Genomic DNA, 26173 nt, shown 5'->3' on the forward strand with positions numbered 1-26173 from the left:
CTCATTGTTCCTCCAACTGTTGGTCAGAGGTTCATTTGAATTGTCAATTTTTGTAAGTCCATACACGGTACGTATTTAGAACTTCTATTAAAAATACAAAGAGCAGACATATTTTAAAGTTTTTCAATTTTAATTCAATACATTTAATAAAATCTTCCTGTATATGAAAAATTTATTTTATTAGGCCCACTGTTAATCCTCACAAAGTGACGAATCTCAACTGCAAAAAACGGAACGTAAATATTCGTTCAGGAAGCTCGGTAATATTTCTTTTTTTTTTACGACTATAGGGTTGCAACAATATGTCTTGCTCAAGCTCAATTCTCTCATTTGTTTTATTTAGATCTGTTATTAGGAATTACTTCGTATGTATTTTAGATTTTGTCGTATTTGCCTTTAATACATTAACGTCTGACGTATGGTCTCGAATACCTCTTTAGAAAAAATCTACATAAAGTGAAATCGAAGAAACATGAATCGATCTATCCCCTAACACTGTTTCACTGTTGTACTTACATCCATACATCCCTATGTTACGCCCCTCTGTCGTGTCAGAAGTACGTTTTTCGGTTTTTTTTTGTGATTTTCATGGGATTTAGAACAATATAATCATACATTTTATTGGTATTATTGTGTTCTTATTACTGATAATCATACTCTTAGTTCGAATTATGTAGACATCAACTTTTTCAAGAGATACGAGAGTTTCTTGTAGCCGTGTTTGTCATATTTATTAAAAATATCGATTTTTTCAGCAATTTTAGTCGAGAGTGGCGTAAATATAAAGATATTACTACTTATCCAAGGGTATTCCTTGAGATAAACTTTGTAATTGTTGAGTAAAATTACGCAAAATAGACAAAAATGACTGATTCGAAGTATTTTACCACCACCAAGAAGGGTGAGATTTTCGAGCTGAAATCGGAATTGAACAGTGATAAGAAGGAGAAAAAGAAAGAAGCTGTAAAGAAGGTTAGTTCATTCTCCTATTTTGAGGTTTTTACTAGATACGCCAAGGGTTATCAAATAAAATACATTTGTATTTTATCATTTTATTAGTAACTTCTGAATAGATATGAGTTTTTAGTTAGAGTGAGAGTCCTGACACCGACCGAAGCGAACTATAATAGTTCCTTGTGCACGGCCTTTTTAGTTCACCTGTCTTTTTAGTTCAGTCAGAATGGGACCTGGTTGCTGAGCCACAGACACAAGGAGATCTTATTAGTTCACTTGTCTTTTTAGTTCTTTCAGTTCACAGATGCGAGGGGAGATGGAGCTAAAGAGACTATTAATGGACTATCATGGCCTTTAGTACAAGTTCGAGTGCCATCTTTGCCAGTTCGTGTTATCAAAATAATAATAAAATAGTAAAGTGGGAAAAACAATAAAACATTCCTATTTAGATGTACAAATCATTCATTTGGATAATTTTATTCAGTATCCATCAAAGGCTGAAACAGTTCTTATTCCCTTCCAATTCCTAGATCTCACTGAACTAAGGAACTAAAAGAACTAAAAAAAAGACCGAATTAGTCCCTTAATCTGAACAAAACTAATTGGGTTCGCTCCCACTAAAGACCGAGCAGGCACAAGCCTAATATCGATTGTCAAATTCCTTGGCGGAAATAGTTGCTTGCTTGGTCACTCAAGGTTTTTTTAGAGCAACAAATTGTAGGCTAGGTGGAAAGGAATATATTTTAATTTCAAATTTATTTTTTCAGGTTATTGCATCAATGACTGTAGGCAAAGATGTATCAGCTCTATTCCCTGATGTGGTAAACTGCATGCAGACAGACAACTTGGAGCTAAAGAAGCTTGTCTACTTGTACCTGATGAACTATGCAAAATCTCAACCTGATATGGCTATTATGGCAGTTAACACTTTTGTCAAGGTATGGTATTACAACTTCTTCGATTTTCTCTTTATTCTCGACATAATTCTTAAACCTAGTAGATACTTTCGTATTTGTTATAACAATGGGTTTGCAGAACTAGCAAAATGTTAGAGGTTCCCAGCTGTGATATCTAATAGACGTTTTAGTTTAGAACAATAATATACAAAATTGTACAGTACCTCAGTAATACTGGGTGCCTATGTAGAAAAAACATAAGAAAATTCATGTTTTTGTGAGCAATATATTGTGTTAATAAGCAGGAGATGAAAGCTCGTCAAACACCTATTTTATTTCCGACAGTATTTGATTTGAAAATGTTTTCAAATACAATGCTTACGCCGCATAAATGTTGAATATTCATTTATTTTAAAATTATTTTTAAACATGCTGACAAAGTGTACAGTATTTTAACTTTTGTGCATGAGGATTTATATATATAAGTTGAACTATTCTTACTTGCTAAAAAACCGCTTGTGTTTTTTAAAGGCTTAGGACAAAGGTCATTGAACTGATAATATACATTGGGAAATTTTTCTATAATAACCTAATTAATATAACCCTTCAAGAAACAAAAAACATTTCTATCTACAATTATAGATAACGGGTCAGGGTAACTGGTCTTTGAATAAGCCTTTATAACTACTTGTAGTATAATAGAGCAAAAAATACATTAATACAACTATAAATATATAATTGATAAATCTCAGTCAGCCTGGAGGTTTGGTCACTGGGCACTTGGTGAAAAAATTTCAGGTTCGATTCCTGGCAAAACCAATTTAGAAAAGGGTTTTCGCATTGGTTCTGGTCTGTGTGTTCTTCAAAGTGTTCCCAGAGTTAACTTTAATAGTCTGGTGTTCATAGTTTTGGGGATTTATTGTTTTGAGACCAGGTCTTTAATTTGATTGTCTGGCACTTTATCATTATTATTCATATGTTATTGTCTGTCTTATAATACAACACATACACTTTTCAAGCATGGATAGTACTCATGAATACTGTATAACCAGTTTAAAGTAACATAAAGTAGTTTATGTGTGTGTGACTTTTGTAATTTTTTTTTAATGTCAACTGTACCATATTATGATGGGTGGAAGGATCTACCAACATACCAGCTCATTAAGGTAAACTTAACATCAAGGCAAATGTGAACTCATCAAAATTTTTTTTGTAGATTTACACATTACTTTGAACCAATCCACAAACCTGGTCATATATATTGAAAATGTCACTTCCTATTAGATGTGAGAATGTGCCAGTGTTAGTTATTGTAGCTCATTCATACAGGGGGTGAAAAATGAAAACTGACCAATAACAAAGCTTTAGTTTCCCTATTGTTAAAGTAGAAGTCTTCAATTCACATAAAGCGGTTTGCTTCCATCTTAATTATACAAAGTGCCAGAGAGTGGAATTCTTTGCCAAGTTTGGTTTTCTCCAAACTTAACACTTTCAACAATCATCTAGTAGAAAATATTTCATCATTAACCATTTATTTTTAAGCTGGCATTATCGCTAAGCAATAAAAGCTCTGGTTAAATAAAAGATTTAAAAAAAAAACCATTTATTCACCTGCAAATAGGCGAAATTTATTACCAGTAGAACTCCTTGTGAAAGAGTTTGTAGTAGAGGGAAATACTGCCACCTTACTTATTTGTGCCATCAAACAGTAATGTAAGCATTATTGCATTGCGGTTTGAAGGGTCAAGGTGATGGTGAAATTACAGGCACATGAGACTTGTTAACTTATGTCTCAGGGTGACGGACGCAGTGCTAGTACCTCTCAGATCTTTGCGACTTAAATTTTTAAGCGACACTTCAACTCATGGATGGGCGTTTCTCTTACCACTAGGTGCACAGTCGCGTTCGTTCCGTAGCTTCATATCATAAAAAAAATTTGAGCCATCTGTAGTAAAAAATAATTTTGTATTATTTTATTCTTTATTTTGGGCAATGTCATTGGTCAGAATGAAAATCCCACTATGTTGTCAATGCGCATCAAAATTACAGAAATAAGAAATTGTGTAGTCTTATGCATTACTACAGTTAGTTGTTGTATATATAACAGTTATAATGAATCTGGCATTTATAAGCACTTATTTATATAATTAGACCATAATGAGTGTATAAAGGTGATATGGGACCATAATCAATCCTAAACCAATGCATGTCAGCGACTTCACCAGTTTTTGATGATTTTTGTGAATCTTACTTTAGCATTGTCATACCCAGCAGGTTTAGCAACAATATCCGGAATAACATATAGGTTATTTCCAAGTTTTTATCCAGCACTATGTCTTAAAAAAGTCTTCCACCCTTGCATGAAAATTTTAAAATAAATATTATGCATGCACATCACTATTATAGGGACTATAAAACGATAGCAAATTTTTTGTCATGTGCGGTTAAAGAGTATGGTGTTTCACACTTATTGTATTCTTTATGATTGAGATTTTTGCTGTTTAACATTGTGCAAGCTCAGCGTATAATGTGTAAATCTACATTCCAATTGTTTATCGTAGCTCATTGTCAAGTAGTATACAATAAATGTTAAGAAATGTGTTTTCAGTGAAGAGGGTTTAATTTAAATAATGTTATATATTATAATTGTCGGCTGATAGTGTTAGTTACAGCTCTAAGTGCTGATCACTGCAAAGATATTTTTTAACTATTTTCCTGTGAACATTTTAAAAATCCATATAAATAAACATCTAAATGTCATATACCATTGTTCTATTAAAATTAGAAGCACATAGGCAAATTTTATTATACAGTAGAACCTCCAGAAATGGATCAAAGTGTAAAACTGAGACTTAGGTCTACATCTTAAGGTTCGTAATATGTGTGATGAACAGTGATCGGAATTGAGGTGTTAGTCTACCTAAAGTATCAACGTTTTCTTAGTACGGACGTACACTTTTCGTCATCAACATAAATATTAGACATCATCAAGTTGCTCTGATCCCAACGTAGCTAAATCACTTGTGTTATGGAAATCGGAAACAACGACGGTACCACAAACACTCACACCCGAGACAATATAGAAAAGTTAGGGAATCGATCCGGGATCTCTGAGATGGCGACACCATGAAACCGGTGTGAAACAAGCCACTCGACCACAGAGGCCGTCAATATGCATATAATTTGTTTTACTGTTTATTTTCTAAACAGCCCAAAATATAGGTTGTCTCATGTTTATGTTTTTAATGGCTAAAGTAGTTAAATAGAAACACAACTACAATATTATTTTTTGGGACAATAATTTGGAGCAAATATTTAATAGGAAGTAGTAATTTAATCGCCAATGTACTCAAATTTAAATAAATAATATGCTTTCAAATCTAATCAGTTCCGAGAAGTTCTAGGATTTATAGAAGGTAATATTCACGTTATTCTTTAGTTCAGCTAAATTAACTCCATTATTTCCGATCACTGGTGATGAATATTAAAAGTTTCTACTGTAATCAAAATCATCAACCTAAAAATACATGGACAACATTTTTAAGTAATACAGTAAACAGTCTACTTAGCTCCACTTTTAGGATTTAAATTCAACTCAATTGCACTTGTTTTAAGAACAGACTAAAATGTATTGTTCAGCATGCTGTTCATGAAGTGTAATATAATATATTAGTAGTAGAGTTGTGAAAGAGTGCGTCTCTTCCCTGGGGAAGTCACCCACTTTACCTATTTCTGCCACCAAGCAGTAATGTGAGCATTACTGCTTTCCGATTTTGAAGGGCTTTAAGGGTGCTGGTGAAATTACAGGGAGACGAGTGCAGTGATATTCTTCTCAGATCGTTGTGATTTAAAGTTCTTAGTGGCACTGCAACTGCTATGGACAGTCGTGTCGCTTATCACCAGGCACACGACTTGTTCGTCCCGTCGTGGTTGGCATCATAAAAAAAATATATTTTTGATTGTTTACTGAAATTGCTAGCCTCTGGCGGAGGCCTCTACTACTCAAATGATATACAGTACAACTATTTTTTTAATTACTCTCGGTAATCTTCTCCTTTCGGCTGTCACCGGATTTCTAGCGTTGCCATATACATATACAGTAGCTAATACACTAGAAGTATATTTTCGTTACCTTGCTTATATTGGAGATGAAACTAGTTTTTACCAGCTATAAACAAAACCAACGTTTCGGGATCTTTACAGGTCTTTGTTTGGGATATTGTTAAATAATAAATGATTATAAAAAGAGAAATAGTTTTACAACCTGTATAGTTCATGTGGAAATAAAAACAAAACAACTATAAAGTACATACGTAGTTCGCAATTAAAATTATTATCTAATAAAGTGTAGAATAAATGTATGAAGATATTGATGGGAGTGGAGGAGGCGAGTGAGGACAGGCTTGATAATGTGTATGAATGTACTATACTTTGTCTTTTTTCGCATTAGACAGAAGGACATTTTCGGTCTTGTACCAGGCGGAATTTAATTCATTGATTTTGTAAGCAAATTATATTACATAAATACCGTAAAACAAAATTCTCAAACACCTTTATGGAATTACGAGATTTTTTTACTTGTAGTATTAATTAAAGATTTAATGAAAAATTCCTAATTTTACGTACATAATTTATTTCAGACTTGCATTATATAATAGTTAGAGAAACAGAGGTTCCAAACACTAAATGGTTGTTTTTATAAAATAATAACATATTATCGTGTCGTTTGTCATCATATCTCACGATTATGACTTTGTCAATTACAAAAATTTTTTTGTGAAAAGGTTTACGATCACTGCTTCTTTGTTTACGTTTTTTTTCTAATTCTAAATTTAAAAAAAAAAAACGAATATAAATTTGTATTCGGGTGCATTCGGAAATTTGAAGATTGCCGAGAGACATTAAGAAAATAGTTGTACTGTAAGGTAATTGCAATCCATAACACCTTGAAGTCCAAAAGTATTTTTAGGTCTCACTCGCTGCTTAATAGAAACCAAGCTTCAGTACTGACGTTGCTTTTTTTCTTTTTTCGCAAATACCGAATGCAAACAACGTTTCAACGGCTTCAGGACTGCGAAGATTCGAACCCTCTGATCCGAGCCCTCGCCGTACGAACCATGGGTTGTATCCGGGTAGATAAGATCACGGAGTACCTTTGCGAACCGTTAAGAAAATGCCTTAAAGACGAAGACCCATACGTGAGGAAGACCGCAGCTGTTTGTGTTGCTAAGCTGTATGATATATCTTCGAGCATGGTTGAGGATCAGGTTCGTATATTCTACAGGATATAACACGGAGAGTACACAATGATTACACGATTTAATTCCGCTTTTCCTTTCCATCATCGGGGGACTAGACGTAGGCTGGTTCCACTCCTATGTTGTCGATATTCCAAAGATTCACACAATGCGTTACGCTTTTACACGTATATGGCGAACGGCTATGGCGTGTAATTTCCGCCTGTAGACTTATTCCCTGAACGCAATAACTTGGACATTTTCAAGGCAAGATTGAATAGGCATTATTAAGTTATGCATGCTCCATCGTCGACTTCATCGTCACTTTCCATCAGTTGAGATGGAGGTCAAATTCGCACTTATTTTAACATTAAAAATAAATCAAAACATAATTAAACATAAATATTATACATTATTGCTATTTAGGTCCACATCTATATAACAGAATTAATTTAAAAAAAATCGGTGTACAACAATAAACAAAAGATAATGTAAACTGAGTAGCAGAGTCTATCCATAAATTGACCTAAGACGAAAGCTTTATGCAAAAGTTTTATCCCTTTTAAACAACACATTCTCTTAGACATATTCAATCATTTCCACTCTACTCATGGAGATGTCGCTATCACACTTAAAATTATAAGTAAATTATAAAAAATAAAATTTAAGGCCCAAGGTCAACTTTAGAAGACATTGTTATTTTTGAAATCTGTTACATGTTCTTGTATTCACAGAATAGCGCTGATGTCTGAAATACAGATAACTAATTATCTAGTTCAGACACAGATGTTTTGCCCTAAATGCAACGTTTAACACGTCAATGTCAAATTCGCCCGTAAGTTTATGAAATAAATAAATAAATTATTATTATTATTATTATTATCATAAAAAAAATATGTACGGGAGTAGTCCGGGACAACGATTTCATGAAATGAGTTCTCTGTCATTCATTATAGTTGTCTGGCACAATATTATTTCCATTAGAAGATATTCTTTGGTTTCCCCTTTCCAACTCTTAAATTTCTATTCTAAGGTTGCCTGGAAGAAATTACTACTTAGCAATAAGGCCGCCTTTTGTACAATAACTTATTCTGTGATTTACGTACTGTTCTGTGTTGTTATTGTAATTATTTAATTAATTGGTCTGGCGCGGCACTGAGCACCGATTTTTATTTTAAAATAATAATAGTGTTACCTACCATAAGTGTACAGTGAAAGTTGTAACTAGCGTAAAATATATGTCAAAATAATTTACTACTTACGACTGTTATAGTTAATTTACAATTTGTCATACAAAATTGTGAAGAATTTTATTACCCGTGGTAGGGGCAATGTTTATATTGCGAACACGTCATCACAACTCCCAAGCACATACATAACATAACCTTCCATTAACCATTTCCCCTAATTGATTTCTGTATGGAACCCAACTCAAGAAATAAATCCGTAAAAATCAATCGCTTCAATCTGTGGTACTAAGCCAAATCGGGTCGAATATGCGTCGTCGCGTCGTGTGTATGATCAATTATTAACATAATATTAAATTGACAGGGTTTCCTAGATCAATTGAAGGACTTGCTAAGCGACTCCAACCCCATGGTAGTGGCCAACGCTGTGGCTGCTATCTCGGAGATTAATGAGGCTAGTGTTTCTGGACATCCTCTTGTAGGTAAGTCACCAAGAGTTATAGACAGAATGTTCCATAAGGGTAGCATTATCAAAGAAACTACAGATACATAGAACTTGTCAACATTGTCTCAAGGTAATGAGTGCAGTGGCAATGCCATATAGCTCTGAGTGCCAGACGGTGACTACCATCAGTCGTACCTCTTAAAGTGTGATATAGATGCAGGATCCAATAATTGACTCAATGTACTTTAATTTACATATCGTCGCCTTACATTCTCAAACTCGTCGTTTCTTAAAGCACAAAGTTACTGAAATGCAAAAAATCGATTGCATGTACAAATTTTGCAGGCAGATTTCACATCTCATTTTCTTCATATTCACACACTGGCTTTTACTTTATTTTTAAACTAATGCATTCGAATTAACACCCTTGATAAGAAATTTAAAATAAATAGAAAGTTTTGCCATTTCCTGTATACTTGGTACTTGGTGTAACGGGCTGGTGTCCGCAACTCGACGACAAGGCGCCTATTTTCCTGTATAATCACCTTTTTATGTTATGAGTTTGAGAAAGTAAGGCGACGATATGTCATAATTTCAGTATAGAGTACTAAAAAACCGACCTCAAAGTCACTAATCCCCTAGTTAATGTTTTTCAAATTTAATAACAATTCGTTTATTTGCTTAAAACGAAGATGTTACAAGAGACAGTGCCAGTACAAACATGTTTCGTATAAATTAAATAGCATGCAAATGTCTAGTTATATAATGTCAATCAGACTACCAAAACACAATAATACAAAAATGTGACAAACATGTCAAGTTACAAATTAATTTGGTCAGGAATAATAATCTTCAAGATAAAATCTTACATCTCATTTCCTGTCAAATATTTCGTTTAGGTCGGTAGGTTAACCACTTGTACCATTGACCTACCAATAAATGGACGTCGGGTTCGCGTTAAAAAGTATCCGCAACTGTAGGGCGTTAAAATCGCATACAAAGCGTCAATCGCGCAACGGTCTCCGTTTGTTCGACTGACAGCGCGGTTGTCAATCATGCAGTACCATTTAATAATAACTTGTAAAAATGACTGCAGTAAAGTGTAAAAATAGGATTTTGTATCATATTTTCACTAAACAAATATATTGTGTTGTCATAATTCTCATTTAAAAGCGTTATTTTGTTCAGTTTTATAGTATTTAATTTATATATAAATGAATCGTAAATATAAATTACAAAAGCACACAAAATAATCAAATAGCTAACTGTCCTTTTCCTACACATTGCATGCGCAAAAGATGGGAAGAGACCCATTACGTCAATTTCAAGAAGCTTATACAAACTTCTTGGTTATTTTCAACTGTTCGAACCATAAGCGATTGAAATATTTGGAACAAAGAAACTATTTGATTTTAATCTTATTTTTAAAATGACTTTTTATTAAGCGTTAGCAATAACTAACAAAACAGTGTTGTACTCGTTTTACGGCTAGGGATTACCTATCAGAAATCAGAAAATACATTTGCCCGAAATAACGTTACCTACAAAACAAAAGCTAATTTTGGCTTTGTGAGAAGCATCAAAATTACTTCAAAACGTAACGGTTTTATTATAAATCGGTTTTCGGAATTACGGGTATTTGAGTTTACGTTGAGTTGGAATATCGGTACATTTCTTATAGTACATGCTTATTTTCACATTTGTATTTTTTGTATTATTTTCATATTTGTATGTATGTATCTGCCCAACTCTTTGTTATATCTATATCTATATAATATATATAAAAATTAATTAATATTTAGGAGAAAGGCTACTCCATTACTCTTGTGTTCAAGTAATTTTCAATCCAAGCTAAATATGGTGCATTTTGTTAAGTTTCCAGTAGAAGCTGAATATGGTGTAATTGGGCCCTTAAATTGTTGCAAGCAAAATTAGGCAGTACTGCAATGACATTACAATTAAAATTAAATGTTTTAGTTTTTTATATTTCGTTACATGTCACTACGTCTATATAGGTTAAGTTTGGACATTTTTTTTGTGGTTTTTGTATTAGACCCGATGTCCATTTGTTGGTAGGTCAATGACTTGTACAGCTTTGTTTTAAATAAACCGTTATATGTATATGATGCATTTCGACATTAAAATAGAAGAGAAAAAATAAAATAACAAAGTGTAACTCAAAAAATATTTATAAAAGACCAAGGATATCCACTTAGAATAGCACACCACAAGTACTTTCTTGACGATCCTATCGTAATTGACACTTGGAAAAACTTGCAGAAATGAATGCACCAACAATAAACAAGCTTCTCACCGCGTTGAACGAATGTACGGAGTGGGGCCAAGTATTCATCCTTGACGCACTCTCCAACTACTCCCCGCGTGACGTGCGTGAAGCTCACTCCATCTGCGAGCGTATCACGCCTCGGCTGGCTCACGCTAATGCTGCCGTCGTCTTGTCTGCTGTTAAGGTAATGTTCAATTACAACATTTTCTGTGATATAAAAGTGTAATTACTTATTTTACAATCGAAAGAAGGCAGAATTTTTATTTGTCTTAGAAGTCAGTGAGACCCGTCGTGAACACAGTATTTAAAAATAATAGAGTTTTCAGCCAGTTCTCTCGCAGTTGCGTTGCAGTTAGCGTGCAGTCGAACCGACTGCTTTCTATTTGCAGTTACAACTCGGTACTAATGTAGCCTTAGCTTTAATACAGTGTTGCTAGTGTCCTTTGTAACTGAATATTCATTCATGTTTTTTAACGTAATAGCGTTAGTTATTTTTACCATGATAGAAAACAGTTTTGGTATTGTATGAACGAATATGGCGTCGAAGATTATTCATTTAGTACTTACAATATGTAGGTAAATAAAGTGTCTTAACCGTTGTCCGTTCTGGTTATTAAAAGTATACGTACTTTATTGCACTAAGAGGACACTTAAAAAAAATGTTATGAAGGACATACAAAGGCGTACTTATCTGTAGAAGAGATCTCTTCCAGCCAACCCTTTCCGTTGTGAGAAACAAGGTCTGCGGAACTAATTAAAAGTAATGAACATTGCCTATGGTTTGAGGTCATAATGATCCAAGTGTAGGTAAAACTAAAAAGAAATTAAAACTTTATTGTTCATAATCAAAGTCGAAATTGCTTTGTTTGATAAACAATACTAATGTATTGTATTTAAAAAAATATGAATTATAATATTATAATTATAATAACCCAAATTATTAAGTCCCAGTGTCGATTCCCGGGCCGGGACAAATATTTGTATGGCCTACATTTTTTCTTTCGTGAGTTTGGGTGTAATTTGTGGTTGTCTATGTGTGTTGGTTGTCCCATGGCACCCGCGACACAGGGTTTCCCTAGTGCGGGGGTATGTGGAGTGTGTGCATTTTTATTACTATTATTATAATGTAATAAATATATTAAATGGGTCTAGGAGTCCGCTACAGATGACTGTGCTGCCCTCCTTGCATTTCGGTAACTTTCGAGGTAGGAGGGTTTTTTGCTAGTAAAAAATGATAGTTATGCTGATTGAAAACTTTTTTATTTATTTAGTTTGTATTATTTTATTGTGTGCGTTACAAAAACTCATAGCACCGCACTAGGGAAACCCTGTATCGCGGGTGCCATGGATACACACATAAGTAGACAACCACAAATTACACCCAAACTCTGGAGATAGCCATTCGGCCACGGCAGTTAAAACTGAAAGTAAATAAGACGAAAGAAACCGATTAGAGGGGGTATTTCTCGTTTTGCTGATCCCAGATAATAACTCAATTTCAATAAAAAAGTGGATTATGTTAGTTTATGATATGATAAGGAAGGCAATATGAGATGTGTATCACACCTGTCTTAACCTGTTATACTTAAGAACACAAAAGATTAACAAACACACCCAACTAATAACTCCTGAACATGGCTATATTGCAAATCTAACTTACCAGTCTTTATAAGATTTTGACGTTGCTTTTAACACCTTTATTCTTCAACCAGGTTCTCATGAAGCTTATGGAGATGGTATCCGAAGACACGGATCTAGTAAGCACGCTCTCGCGTAAGCTGGCCCCACCATTGGTGACGCTTCTCAGCGCCGAACCCGAGGTGCAGTATGTCGCCTTGCGGAACATTAACCTCGTCGTGCAGAAGAGGCCGGATATTCTAAAACATGAGATGAAGGTAATTTTTGACATACTGGTAATGAAATTAGAAATTAAAACATTTTTATGACAAATTCACTGTGTATTATGAAAACAATCGCAAATGGGTTTACCATTATTTGGGTTTACTATTTAAAATAGTAGTAGAGCTCCTTGTAAAAGAGTTCGTCTAGGGCAGTACTTACCTCTATGAGCACGCAATATGAGCATTACTGCGTTTCGTTTTGAAGGTTACCTTCAAAACCTAGGATTCGTTAACTTATGTCTCAAGGTGAGGAACCCAGTCGCAGTGGCTCTTAAATCTTTGTGATTTAAAGCACTGAGTGGCACAGCGACAGTTGGACACGCGTGTCGCTTACCACCAGACACGACTGGTTCGTCCCGACACTTGAGTGCTGATTTTGATTCAAATTGGGGGATCTACTCTCGATCTCCGTCCGACATCCGTCCGAAACAATTACTGCCAAATAAGCGGACGGAAGGCAGATCGTCTCGAAATCAAATGGGTTTCTGAGCGTGAAGATGAACCTGGTTCCTACTATTATTGTTCCGATTAGAAATGTCAATAGTTTCCGATCGGCCAGTTGTGAATCGCAATTGTGCGCCTCAAATTCAATTGCAATCAAAATCAAGCTGCTTGTATCATAAAAAAAAAATTGGTAGGTATAATTGAGAACACGATGTAAATTAAATTAGTTATATGACACACACGTACTTTGAGATTCTCACCCGCAGTAATGTATTCGCTTGTCGTTAGGCGTTATGAATTGTGGAATAGCCTCAAATAGATTCTAAAATTAGGTATTTACTTATTGAATATCATGATATTTTACTACCTTGATTTTTTTTTGTAAAAATACTCCACTAGGTTATTATTATTATTGATACAAAGATCGAAAACAAAGAAAAATTTCTCCAGTCGGACGGGATTCAAACCAATGTTTGTTGCTAATCCGGAGCCACTGTTTTTAAACAACAGCGGCGTTACCATGAATTCTTATTACAGTTGAGTATAGGTTCGTAACGATAAAAAAGCGGGATGGTGATATATACACTTCATATAGCGATGTCTCATAATGATCCATTTTATGATTTTATGACTCCTAAACTGAATCGTAATAAGAGTTCACGGTAAGGCCGCTGAACTGCTGACCGTGTTAGTTCTTACAAGACATATTTTTATACATGTGTATACACTTGCAATTTGAAGAGATTTGAGATTGGGCAGTGAGTTAAAACCCAATCAACCCGCGCGGGTTTTAACCCATTTCAGTCCAAAATCGTGGTGAGAAACGGCGGATACGAATTTTGTATAATTCCACACTAATTACAATATTTCGATGTAAAAAATCTTTTTAGACGAAAAAGAGGCAACTCCACATTATACCCAACTTGCAATCCAGTGGATTCTAGTGAGAATCCATCCATCGAATTGTGCATCATTAGTAGTGACTAATGATGAACAATTCGATTTTTGCGAAGATCGATTCAATAGACGGGCTGCTAGCAGCTGTAAAGGTTGAGCTACGGAACGAATGGTTTTTAACGACTTTTTTGCAGTAGCGCCATCTGTGAGAAATCTATGCAAGTTTTTCTTCACTCAGCCAGGTACCTTTACAGCTGCTACCAGCTGACTATTAATTTAATTCTTATTCTTTTTTTTATTACATTATTTTTTATTCTTGTTTTAGGTATTCTTCGTGAAATACAACGATCCAATTTACGTGAAACTGGAAAAGCTGGACATAATGATTCGTCTAGCGTCGCAGGCGAACATCGCGCAAGTGCTAGGGGAACTCAAAGAATATGCTACTGAGGTGGACGTGGACTTTGTCAGGAAGGCCGTAAGGGCTATCGGGCGATGCGCTATAAAGGTGAATTAGACTTTAATTTGTCAATGTTATTATGTATTCAATTTACAGATAAAGGTGCTGTAGTGGTGCAGTGTTCTTCCCTTAGGGTGTAGTCACACAAGCTGCTTGCCAACTGCACTATAGTAAGATTATTTACTAGCTGCTGATTCGGCTATAATTATCGGAGCGGGACGGCGATATTGCGCTCTCTGTCCCACTGACGAGGAGGTTCTCGCCTTTTGTATAAGCGCAGTGTCATGCGTTACTGCAGTCGATAAATGCTATATAGATCTCGATATAGATGATGTAAAATTTTCTTGTAATATTGAATATATAGCAGTCGATGTAGTTGGCAGTTAAGATGCAGTCGAATCAACCGTACGTTGTATTTGTACTCGGACTGCAATTAAACTGCATTGCGGTTCATGCAGTGAGAATGCAGCTTTTATGTCTGCGCGTTTTGGCTGAGATTTATAAAATTGTCTTTGACTTCGACTCACTTTAGTTAAGCAAGAAATCATTAAGTAAACTCAATAGTTTATTTTAATTTCTTGCTTAAAATCGGCGAAGTAATTTTTCTAAAAACCTAGTTATCTCGGTATTTTTGCTTAGTCGCAGTTCAAGTTTGTTTTATAAATCTTCTGCCTCAATCGCCGAACGGTTACCATGTTGGTCTGCCACGCAGAGGTCCGGGTTCGATACCTGGACTGGGAGAAATATTTATATAGTCTGCATTTATTATTGAGATTGTTTTGTGAAATAACTCCACTAGTTTTTATTATGATTATTAATACAGAGATCGAATACATACAAAAACTTTTTCGACCCGATGGGACTTGAACCCACGACCATGCTGCATCGTTGTATTGCTCTTACCCACTGAGCTACGGGTCAACTAATCGAGTTGTCGAAATTCTCGTATATGTTTTTGTTAAAGATCCTTGTACTGAACCGCTAGTGACATGTAGTGAGAAATTTTTTTTCTTACATTTATTTCTGTTGAGAGTTTGTAATTAGTGGTTGTCTTTGTGTGTGTCTATGGCACCTACCGCACTGGGTTTCCCTAGTGCAGGGCTATGAGTGTGTACGTTATTTCAATTTAAATCTTAGTGTCTTTGTTTTGTTTAATGTTATCCCATATCAAATAAAGCCTTCTCTTACAAGTTTTTTTTAATCACAAATCCAGGTGGAACCTTCAGCCGAACGTTGCGTATCAACCCTACTGGAGTTAATCCAGACGAAAGTGAACTACGTAGTCCAGGAAGCCATAGTTGTCATTAAAGACATCTTCCGCAAGTATCCTAATAAGTACGAGAGCATCATCAGCACGCTTTGCGAGAATTTGGACACGCTGGATGAACCTGAAGCCAGGGCTTCCATGGTAAGTTACATTCTTATTAAAAGTATACTGAATCTTAAATTAGTCTTTGATTCTCAGTTACGTATTTTTCGTCGTTTGTTTTTACTGATTTTTGTTGAGCATAATTATTAAATTTCTTGCTTAAATATTAAATAATATTATTAAGGTATAGTATATCATTTGGAAAAATAAATAAATAATAATAATGTTTCTTTAAAAGAGGTATAATTTAAGTAATTAAAATGCTAATAACATACATTATTGTGTTTACTATATTTTACACCGTATTTTTATTTTCGTCATGAAGTATTGCGTAGAATTCACAAACGGGGTATTCACTCTAAGACGACGCTATATTTGTGTAATACTTGAAGCACAGTAGAATTAATAAGACTAGTAGTGTAACTACATGCAAACGTAGCAGCGTGCCCGCCCCGTGCCGTGTAGGATGCACACATTCGCATAATTCACGTAATTTATTTTCACGATTACGAAAGTACATATTTCGTACGGGCAGGCTCCGCTCGATTGTTTTTATGTTCGCCTGGTGTTGCCACCTTTGTTTTGTCCAGGTTATCGTTGTTTCAAATAATTGAATTTATTTTCCAATTTTAAGTAAAAAAAAATACTAGTTAGGACTTTGCCGCGCGCGCCTCCGCCCCCTTTGTTGTGCCGCCAGGGGCCATGAACCCCTCTACACCCACGCTACGCCACTGGGCACAGGGTGCAATATATAAGTACTTCATTCGATAAAAGTTATTTCAATCTAGCACAAGAGTACTATGCATAATTTATTTTCAAATTACGTTTACAAATTGAAGGTACAACTAAAATAATAATGTGACAACCCTACGTTCCGACTAATGTATAGGCACTTATAGCTGCGCACTTAGGCTGAAATTTTGAAACGAACTTTGATTTCGACTCACTTTAGTTTAAGCAAGAAATCATGGAGTAAACTCAAAAGTTTAATTTAATTTCTTGCTTAAACTTAACAAAAGCTATTTTTGTTAAAACTTTGTTATATCGGTAGTTTTGCTTAGTCGCAGTTCAAGTTTGTTTTATAAATCTTTTGCCTCGGTGGCCGAACGGCCAACTAAAATAATAATGTGACAACCCTACCTTCCGACCAATGTATAGGCATTGACGCGCTAAGTATATCTTATTATACTAAAGGTTACGCAAATATACGCAGCCTATTTCGATCCCTAATTATAAGAAACTGTCTCTAATCAGTTTTTATCTACTAGGTATGGATCGTAGGCGAATACGCTGAACGTATAGACAACGCAGACGAATTGCTAGACTCGTTCCTCGAAGGTTTTCACGACGAGAACGCTCAAGTGCAACTGCAGCTGTTGACTGCTGTCGTCAAGCTCTTCCTCAAACGTCCAGCTGACACTCAAGAGCTGGTTCAACATGTGCTGTCATTGGCTACTCAGGACTCTGATAATCCTGATCTAAGGTTGGTAACAAATCTCTGAATAATCCTGTATTTAAAGACACCGTTAAACTGATAAACATGAGTAACTTTTGGATATATTTTTGAAGAATGTGTCAGTTTTCAAAACCTTGTTCATGACATCGGTCATGAACTTCTACCCACGGAACATAGAACATTCTTTTCTCGTAACTTTCCTAAGTGTCTCTCTGATGGTACCGACTGCAAAAAAGCCGTTTAAACTTAATAGAAAGATGTGGGTGCTGGATAAGGAGGTCTCGGGTTCGATTCCGGGTGGTACCAATTTGGAAATGAACGTGTCTGGTCTGGGAGTTCTGGTGTGAACTCCATTGCTCTGTTACTCATAGTATAGGAAATTCCCTAGTTTGATGAGGCTAGGTAGCTAGCGTGGTTGTCTGACACGTTATAAACAAACACAAGTTGACAAGTCCCATGTGTCTGTAATTTCGTCAGCACCCTTACTCTTCAAAACCGGAACGCAGTAGGTAAGGTGGAAATACTTCACCGGATGAAGTCTTCTTCATAAGGAACTCTACAGCTGCTAAAAATGCATTTCCCATTAACATATTCTAAAAACTTTTGTAACAGAGATCGCGGTTTTATCTACTGGCGTCTCCTTTCCACGGACCCGGCCGCGGCCAAAGAAGTCGTCCTAGCGGATAAGCCACTCATCTCCGAAGAGACCGACCTGCTGGAGCCAACACTTCTTGACGAACTCATCTGCCACATCAGTTCTTTAGCTTCAGTTTATCATAAGCCACCTACTGCTTTCGTTGAAGGTATTGTAAAGCTGTTATGTCTCTTACAACTTCATTCTAGTTTATAGGACTACTATTATTGTCCTAATAGTTCCTTTAACCTCATATCCACCCCATGGATCTGAAGTAATGGAATCCTCTGATCCCTATGATGTGCCTCCACACACATACCCCTACAGCCTTTCCTCTGCCACCTTTACATGCCCTCTTATACCTTCAGTACAAGCGGGGGGTCTCGTTCTAATTATTTTACTGCTTCGTCATACTCTATTTTCAGGCTGTTTAGACAACAAATACTATCTAAGTTTGTAACAAACAATGCGTAAACCCACCAGTGCACTCCCAGCAGACGCCTGATGTCTCACCTTCAGCATTTATGACGCCTGCAGGTCTATTCAAAACCTTACGATAACTCTGTTGTCGACCGATTCGATTAGATATCGTATGATTTCTTTTTATTCACAATAACCGAATCGAACGTGAAATTGTCGTATTCGACACCGAACCAAAATGACCTCACACCCGTACGATTACTCATACTTCTCGAACGGCAAAGGCTACAAACGTTATTCAGAACACAGTTATTGATTGAAAGTTAGTTTGTTCATTTTATTAATTTATTCTAATGCAAGACCAACGCATTCCTATATTTTAGGCCTTTAAAGTCTTAAAAATGTATATAAAAGGATTTCATTTCCTTATAATCTATATTCGCCGACTAACTCCATAAACGTTATTGGATAACGATATCGTATCCGAATCCGCATCGAACGTTTTTCGAGTGTTCTGAATAGCTCGGAAAGCGCCCTTCGATTCGAGAACGATGTCCAATCGAACGATTCGGTTAAAACATCGAAGAGTTCTGAATCGAGGTCCTGGACTGCCAGGCTAATTCCCTTCTCTTAGGCGTCATAACAGACTGAATATATTAATGCTGATATCACAAAACTAGTTTTAAATCGCGACAATCGTTTACAGGTTTTCGGTTATATGAAAAATAAATCTGTGTACGTCTGTTGTTTGACATAAGTAACATTACAACCAGGGCGCGGTGCCGGAGTCCGCAAGTCGCTTCCAGCGCGTGGATCTGCTCCCGACGAGTCACATTCCTCTCAGCCCACAGTTATTCCAAACCAGGTACACTCATCCACAAGTCAAAGTATACAAATGTGAACTACATAATGAAAATATTGCTTTTAACAACTGTTATCTTGAAGCAATGTTATCACAGCAACTACTGCTGAAATTACGAGAAAACTTAACGGTTTGACGGTTCGTTAGTTAATTCGACAAAATATATCTCTATGTGTATACACACTGGGCGTAATATGGTCACATCTGCAAAATGAAATCTGTTCAGGAAGTTTCTAGGAGGTTCTACGAGGAAATTGTAATAGGTTTTTTTTTATTGGCCGATAATACATTATTTATGGTTAAATAGGAGATTTGTAAACTTGCACATACGCCAAACTACTGATTTTAACGACCTACAACTTTTTAAACACTGCGCAGGAGTCTCTGATCGGCGATCTCCTGTCGATGGACATCGGCGGTCCGCCGGCGCCGGCCGCGCCCGCCTCAAATATCGACTTGCTGGCTGGTGGCCTAGACGTGCTGGTGAGTGTATGCTTACATTAGGATACAGATTGCAATGCAACTTATTTTGTAAAATCATTTTAATTTTGCACCAATATTTTTTTTTTTTTTATAATGTGCCATACAACTACACCAAGTACCTACCTGGTCTCAAACTAGGGAATTCCCTGAGCTAATTAAGTAAGTAACTATGAGTAGAGCAATGGAATTCACTCCGGGGCGCTACCCAGAACACCCAGACCAGAACCAATTTACTAAAGATCGTTTCCTAAATTGATCCTACCGGGAATTGAACCCGGGACCTCTTCATCTCGCGTCCAAAGTGCAAACCGTTGCGCCACTGAGGTCATCGCATATTATGGTTCATTGGCATTATCGCATTTTAAAATTCAAACTGACCAATCACGAGACTTTAATATCATGTGTAGGGAATGTAATTCCAAATTTAAACTGACGAATCACATTGCTTTAGTCACAAACTATTGACATTTTCCATACTGCAATGCACGGACGATGAGTAGTGAGTTTGATACTTAAGTTTTATCGATATAAAATTGAATAAAAATACTTACGGTACAATTGTTGCACTAAATTTTGAGGGTACTTCGTGTAAAATACTGAATACCGAAATTGTTCTTAATAATTCAGCAAAGTTAGTTCCGCAACATTTTATCAAGTTTATAGTTAAATAAAACTAGTTGTTTGCACTATTTTATCCATAGTACACAAAAGATAAAGCGATGAGACGAATCGTAGCAAATAATAATTATTCAACTATGAATTCATCCCATTTGACCAAAGCAATTTCCTCGCTTAGGCCATGGGCAGCGAGCCGACGGCGACGACAGGTACAACAGGCCTGCTCGGCGACATCTTCGGCGTCAGCTCCGCGCCCGCCTCGTTCGTACCACCCAAGCAATGCTGGTTGCCAGCTGATAAAGGGAAAGGTAAGCCATACAGGAATGTACATTAAATCGGGTCTCTTCTGTCACGACCAGCATTAGGATGTATTTTTATAATATCGCCCTTTAAAGGTACCCATGGTCACGGCTGACTGTTTGAAAAAGCGCGAGTTAGATCCGAAATAATATGGGTAACAATTGAACCTAAGAACTCGCTAAATTTGATGTAATCTTTTTGTGTTAACAGGTCTGGAGATCTGGGGTACATTCAGCCGTCAAAACGGACAACCGCGAATGGAGATGACGTTCACCAACAAAGCGATGCAAGCCATGAGCGGGTTTGCCATACAACTCAACAAGAACAGGTATTTTTTTTACTGATTTTTTCGCGAAAATACACCACTTCGATTTGAATCCGTCTGAATCAAAGGATTTTTTTTCTGAGTGTACGATCTTTGTATTATTAATAATTATAACAAACTAGTGGAGTAATTTCACAAATCGTCGGCTTATTGCAAGAAGTCATTAATTGCCATGTAAATTATATTATAGCAATTAATGACTTCTTGCACTAAGCAGACGAAATAATAATTGAATGTCATGCTGGTGAAACATCCTGACATTCAATAAAACACTTAAATACACCAGTAGTTATTATATTATAAACAAAACTAGTAGTTTATGATGTTAGTAATATAGACGTGAGAAGTTGTTTGTATTTTACAAACATCGAGTACATAAAATATATAGCCAGAAATAGAGACGAAATAAGGGCCATCCATCTCTGGCAACGCATCTGGCAAATGGGCCTTAGATCACTTTTAAATATCAACTCATTTGCACCGATATCACAAATTAGAAAGTTGAAATAGTACAGCGCCAACAACTAACTTGTGTGTACGTCTCCGTATATTCCAAAATTATTCTGCATTTATTTATTGTAATAAAGATAATATCTCTAACTACGAAGGGCTGTTCCATTCGATGGTGTGGAAAAAACAGCAAAACATTTAATTACGTAACAAACGGAATCGTATTTCATCGGTAATTAAATATTAAATTTTTCAATTTTCCTCTATTGTAGCAAAGCTCCGGTTAAATTGGTCGATTTGTAGTGAAACAATTGACGACACCCGTTAATTGTTCCGAATTCGGGCTGGCTAATCGGAGCGCAGTTGTCATCGTAATGACTTGGCAGAATAGTTTTCAAACAAATTAAATGACGTTTCGTTTCTATTTCTGGTTATATACTCGATGCTTACAAATAACCCCGTGTATATATTTTCATTATTTCGTTATTTTCACTAAGAAAGAAAAAAAAGAAATATTCTATAAAGAAACAATTCAGCACACATACATTTAACAATTACAAAATATAATTATAACATGAAAAAAAGTCAAAATAAAAAGGGGAATAAAAAAAACATAACAATTAGATAATACATATACAATTGGATAATAAATGTTATTGGTTGTTTACTCGAATGACATAATCATGGTATGAAACTGCTCTGTCCAGCTTCGGCATCTTCCCGGTGGGCGGGCTGTGCGTGGGTGCGCTGGGCGCCGGCGCCAGCGCAGAGGCGCCGTTGCCGCTGGCCACCACCGGGCCCGTGCAGCGGATGGAGCCGCTCAACAACCTGCAGGTCCTTAGGCACACAATAGCACTACATCTAGATGAATAGGCGAAAGTTGATGCGTAATATAATACAGATCTCATTTTCTGATCATCATGATCTTTGTCATTTCCGAGAACTCTCAAATCAATATTGTGCTAATAGGGGGCGCCTCAAATTAATCGATATTCAAATTTAATGAGCGCCATTTAATTTTGTACAGGAATGTACAAAATTAAATGGGAACAAGTCAATGTTAGTTGTCCTTTTTCCTCATAATCGTTAGATTATGTTTTGTACATTAGTTATAATGTACAAGCGATATTGGAGGCATTTCATATTTACAGTGCGAAATTTTTTTTGTTTATTTTTATAGACCAATTACAAAACTAATATATTTCATGTTTCATGTTTCATAAATACAATAAATATGTTAACTTAAAATAACACAATGTAAATGTAGATAATAAAATAAAACGTGAATATTAAACAATCAATAACAAAAATACTTTTTAACGTGCCACTTTTACTTCTCACTGTCTTAACAAAAAAAAAAAACAGTCAAGGAAGTAAAAGATCGAATAATTTGGTGACATTACAGGCACGTGGGACTTGTCAACTTATGTCACAGAGTGACAGGTGCAGTAGCAGTGTACCTCAGATCTTTGCGATTCAAGGCACTGCAACTGCTATGGACGGGCGTGTCACTTAACACCAGGCACACGACTCGTTCGTCCAGTCACTTAATATCATAAAAAAATATGAATTTAATACAAGTTATATATAATCCACAGGTGGCGATCAAAAACAACGTAGACGTATTCTACTTCGCATGTCTAATACCGGCTCACATTCTCTTCACCGAAGACGGGCAACTTGACAAGCGAGTCTTTCTTACCACGTGGAAGGAGATCCCAGCCGCCAACGAAATGCAACACAATCTATCCAACGTAATCGGCAACGCAGACTCCATTGCCCAAAAAATGACACTCAACAACATATTTACCATCGCGAAACGCAATGTAGAAGGACAAGATATGCTTTACCAATCTCTGAAATTAACTAATAACATATGGGTGTTGCTAGAGTTGAAACTGCAGCCAGGCAATCCCGAAGCGACTCTAAGTCTAAAATCACGTACAGTTGAAGTGGCAACTTGCATATTCCAAGCTTACGAAGCTATTATTCAATCGTAATCTCTATATTGTTATGACAAAGGTATAAAATGTATTAAATAGTATTTAAGATAGTGATATACTTTATTCCAAGAATGTTTATGTATACAGTGGACGTAGTTATACAGAAATTATTCAATACAACGTTATTTGATATTCGTTTTTGCTATATAAATATGTGGCATTTTCTGTTTACTTCATTCTGAAAATATTTCATTTCTTCATAATTATGTCCAGTTAATTGCAATGTCTGTTGCATTAGGGTTGTCAGTTATCATCAACCTTCATTACACTAATGAACTTAATGTACAATTCTGAGTTACTTAACATTACTAACATAGAATATGAAGTTGAATAATGTATATAACTTTTTTCCATCAAAAGTAATTAAAGATAAAACAGCTGATTCCTCGTTTCGATCGTCGCGATAATCGTATCAATATGTCGCTACTCCTTTGGGAACGCCAGTTAATCGTTAAAGACATAAACATACACTATCGATTCGTCGTTTCGATCAGTCTGCATTAAATTGTATGATCAACTTATTAGCAAGCTGTAACTGTAAAGTTCCAGATACAGTAACGAGGTTCTAGTGTGTACGCGTGAAACTCATCACTCGCTAGAATGATAACCTGGTTATCGTCGGTTCACTGCGAACCGCACGCGGTCCGCTCGCGACTAGCTCGCGAACCACGTACACCACTATGATTTTTGGTAACATAAAGGTGTGTCCAAACACGGCGTGCAAGGTGCGCGGCAGCTACGCGCGGCATTCGCGGGACACAAGTTTGCCGGCAGGTAGCTCGCGGCTGCCGCGCGCGGCAGTCGTCCAATCATAGCGCGGCAAGCCGCGCGCTGCAGCCGCGCTCGAATGCCGCTTTATGTTTGGACACACCTTAACATGTAACGGTTACAGTGCGTCCCCGGCTTAAAAGGGTGCCGTTACAAGTTTTTTTTTTTAATATTTCTCGGCAATATTCGTGTTCGGCTGGCGTCGGATTTCAATCAGTTGCCCTTTGCACTTGGTGCAGACCGCAATCGACTTGGAAGCAGCTAATAATACTCTTTATTTTGGCATATTTTCTTAACTTGGTATATTGTTTAGAAGTAAATGATATGGTATATTATCAAAAAGGGAAACTTTTTTACAGCACATGAAAATCAAATCAAAACAAGAATAACGTACGTACTGTTTTCCAAAAAATATTACAGATGGTAAATCTAATAATTACTAGAGGTACAAATTTGTATTCGGGTGCATTCAGAAATCTGAAGATTGCCGAGATAGAAAATTGTTGTACTGTACGTGCATTCGTGCTAAATTGGATGATATACATTGTGATTTTACTTGGAAGCGGGATTTGCATGGGCTTGGCGATAACGCGTCTAAAGGATTTTTTTTACGACCGCCTGCAATGATATGTTTACGTTTACATAGAGAAATAAAAATTATTTTATTCATATTTATTAAAAAAATATTCAACATTTACCATCATGTAATAATTCAAGAATCGTTTTTTCATTTAACGCAAATTTTCATATCAAACCAATAAAATTATTTTTTGTAATTTTTTTTACGTCTTTTTTTTCATATGAATTCTGTGGAAAGCTTTGTTTTCGAGTTACATTCGCTCAGAGTCTGTATTAATTTCCAATAAGATAATCTTGTAATCAGTTGTCGATTTGTATGAAATGAAATTGTATGTTTGTTAATAGCGATCATAGCATGAGTAATTATATAAGTTGGGATTATTTGAATATGTTGAGAAATTTTAGCCTTATAACCAATGTGTAATAATTGCGTTTATAAAGTTAAATAAATACAATGTTTCATTTATAGCTTCGTTTTTTTTCACTACACTGCGAAGGTGTTAAGGTACAACTACACTATGAAAGGGGTAACCACACTTATCGATGAGGAATCGCTTTGAGGCGATCATGTTTACTAACTTATGTTGTGTTAGACCGATTCGCCGTTGACGGTAGTTCGGGTGTTGACACCGCCGATCGGCCGTCGTCGATTACGTGTGAAATTAAGAGACTAATTTTTGACTGCGGTTACTTACGTAAAGTAAGAAGAAAGTATGATTTTTTCTGAATAACCTAGCCTATGGACTGGTTTTTATATTAGCTATCGAAGTTGTAATTTAGTTGAAAAACATATGAAACATTGACAGGTGAAGTTAGATGAACGCATATATATGCGTTGCCGGCAGTGAATGAATTAAGGAATCAAAGTGCGTCATGTGAAAATCATAATCTTTGCATCCCGTATACAAGTGTAAAACAAAAAAGCCAAAAAAAACCGGTCTTGCGTTTTCCGGAGAATTCTCGCGAAGTCCCGCAGTTACCATATCGAGTCCGACATGGCTGGACCAAACGAATATACAAATCAAACTGTGCTCATTATTAACAACCTATTTACTACCTTGATTGACATATTTTGTACCTTTGCGCTAACGGAAATGTTAAAGAAATAAAGTGGCCAGCCATTCTGACGACAGGTTGGCTGGACCACTTATGGTTCTAGCAGTATATAACTATTTACTGCCTAAAAATACTTTTTTTC

The 26173-nt window shown here is 36.0% G+C and overlaps 1 protein-coding gene across 3 annotated transcripts; it reads left to right on the plus strand.

The window, feature by feature from the left end:
• Nucleotides 1-522: 522 nt before the first annotated feature.
• Nucleotides 523-24413, plus strand: LOC113225390 (AP-1 complex subunit beta-1). Of its 3 annotated transcripts, none has more exons than XM_026457689.1 (17): nt 523-557; nt 756-972; nt 1722-1892; nt 6920-7117; nt 8639-8756; nt 11000-11190; nt 12719-12901; nt 14574-14756; nt 15922-16116; nt 17346-17560; nt 18146-18336; nt 19361-19452; nt 19828-19932; nt 20729-20858; nt 21061-21178; nt 22333-22459; nt 23224-24410. In XM_026457689.1, exons 2-17 carry the CDS (start codon nt 865-867, stop codon nt 23623-23625), a joined length of 2727 nt encoding a protein of 908 aa, XP_026313474.1. In that variant the 5' UTR covers nt 523-557; nt 756-864; the 3' UTR covers nt 23626-24410. The 3 variants fall into 3 exon arrangements, with proteins under 3 accessions (XP_026313474.1, XP_026313475.1, XP_026313473.1); XM_026457688.1 differs by having other exon boundaries at nt 536-624; nt 23224-23625; XM_026457690.1 differs by lacking the exons at nt 20729-20858; nt 21061-21178 and having other exon boundaries at nt 19828-19862; nt 22381-22459; nt 23224-24413.
• The last annotated feature ends 1760 nt before the right edge of the window (nt 24414-26173 follow it).

The sequence above is a fragment of the Hyposmocoma kahamanoa genome, unplaced genomic scaffold (genome assembly GCF_003589595.1).
Source record: "Hyposmocoma kahamanoa isolate Upper Pololo Valley unplaced genomic scaffold, ASM358959v1 160, whole genome shotgun sequence".
NCBI classification, from domain to species: Eukaryota; Metazoa; Arthropoda; class Insecta; order Lepidoptera; family Cosmopterigidae; genus Hyposmocoma; species Hyposmocoma kahamanoa.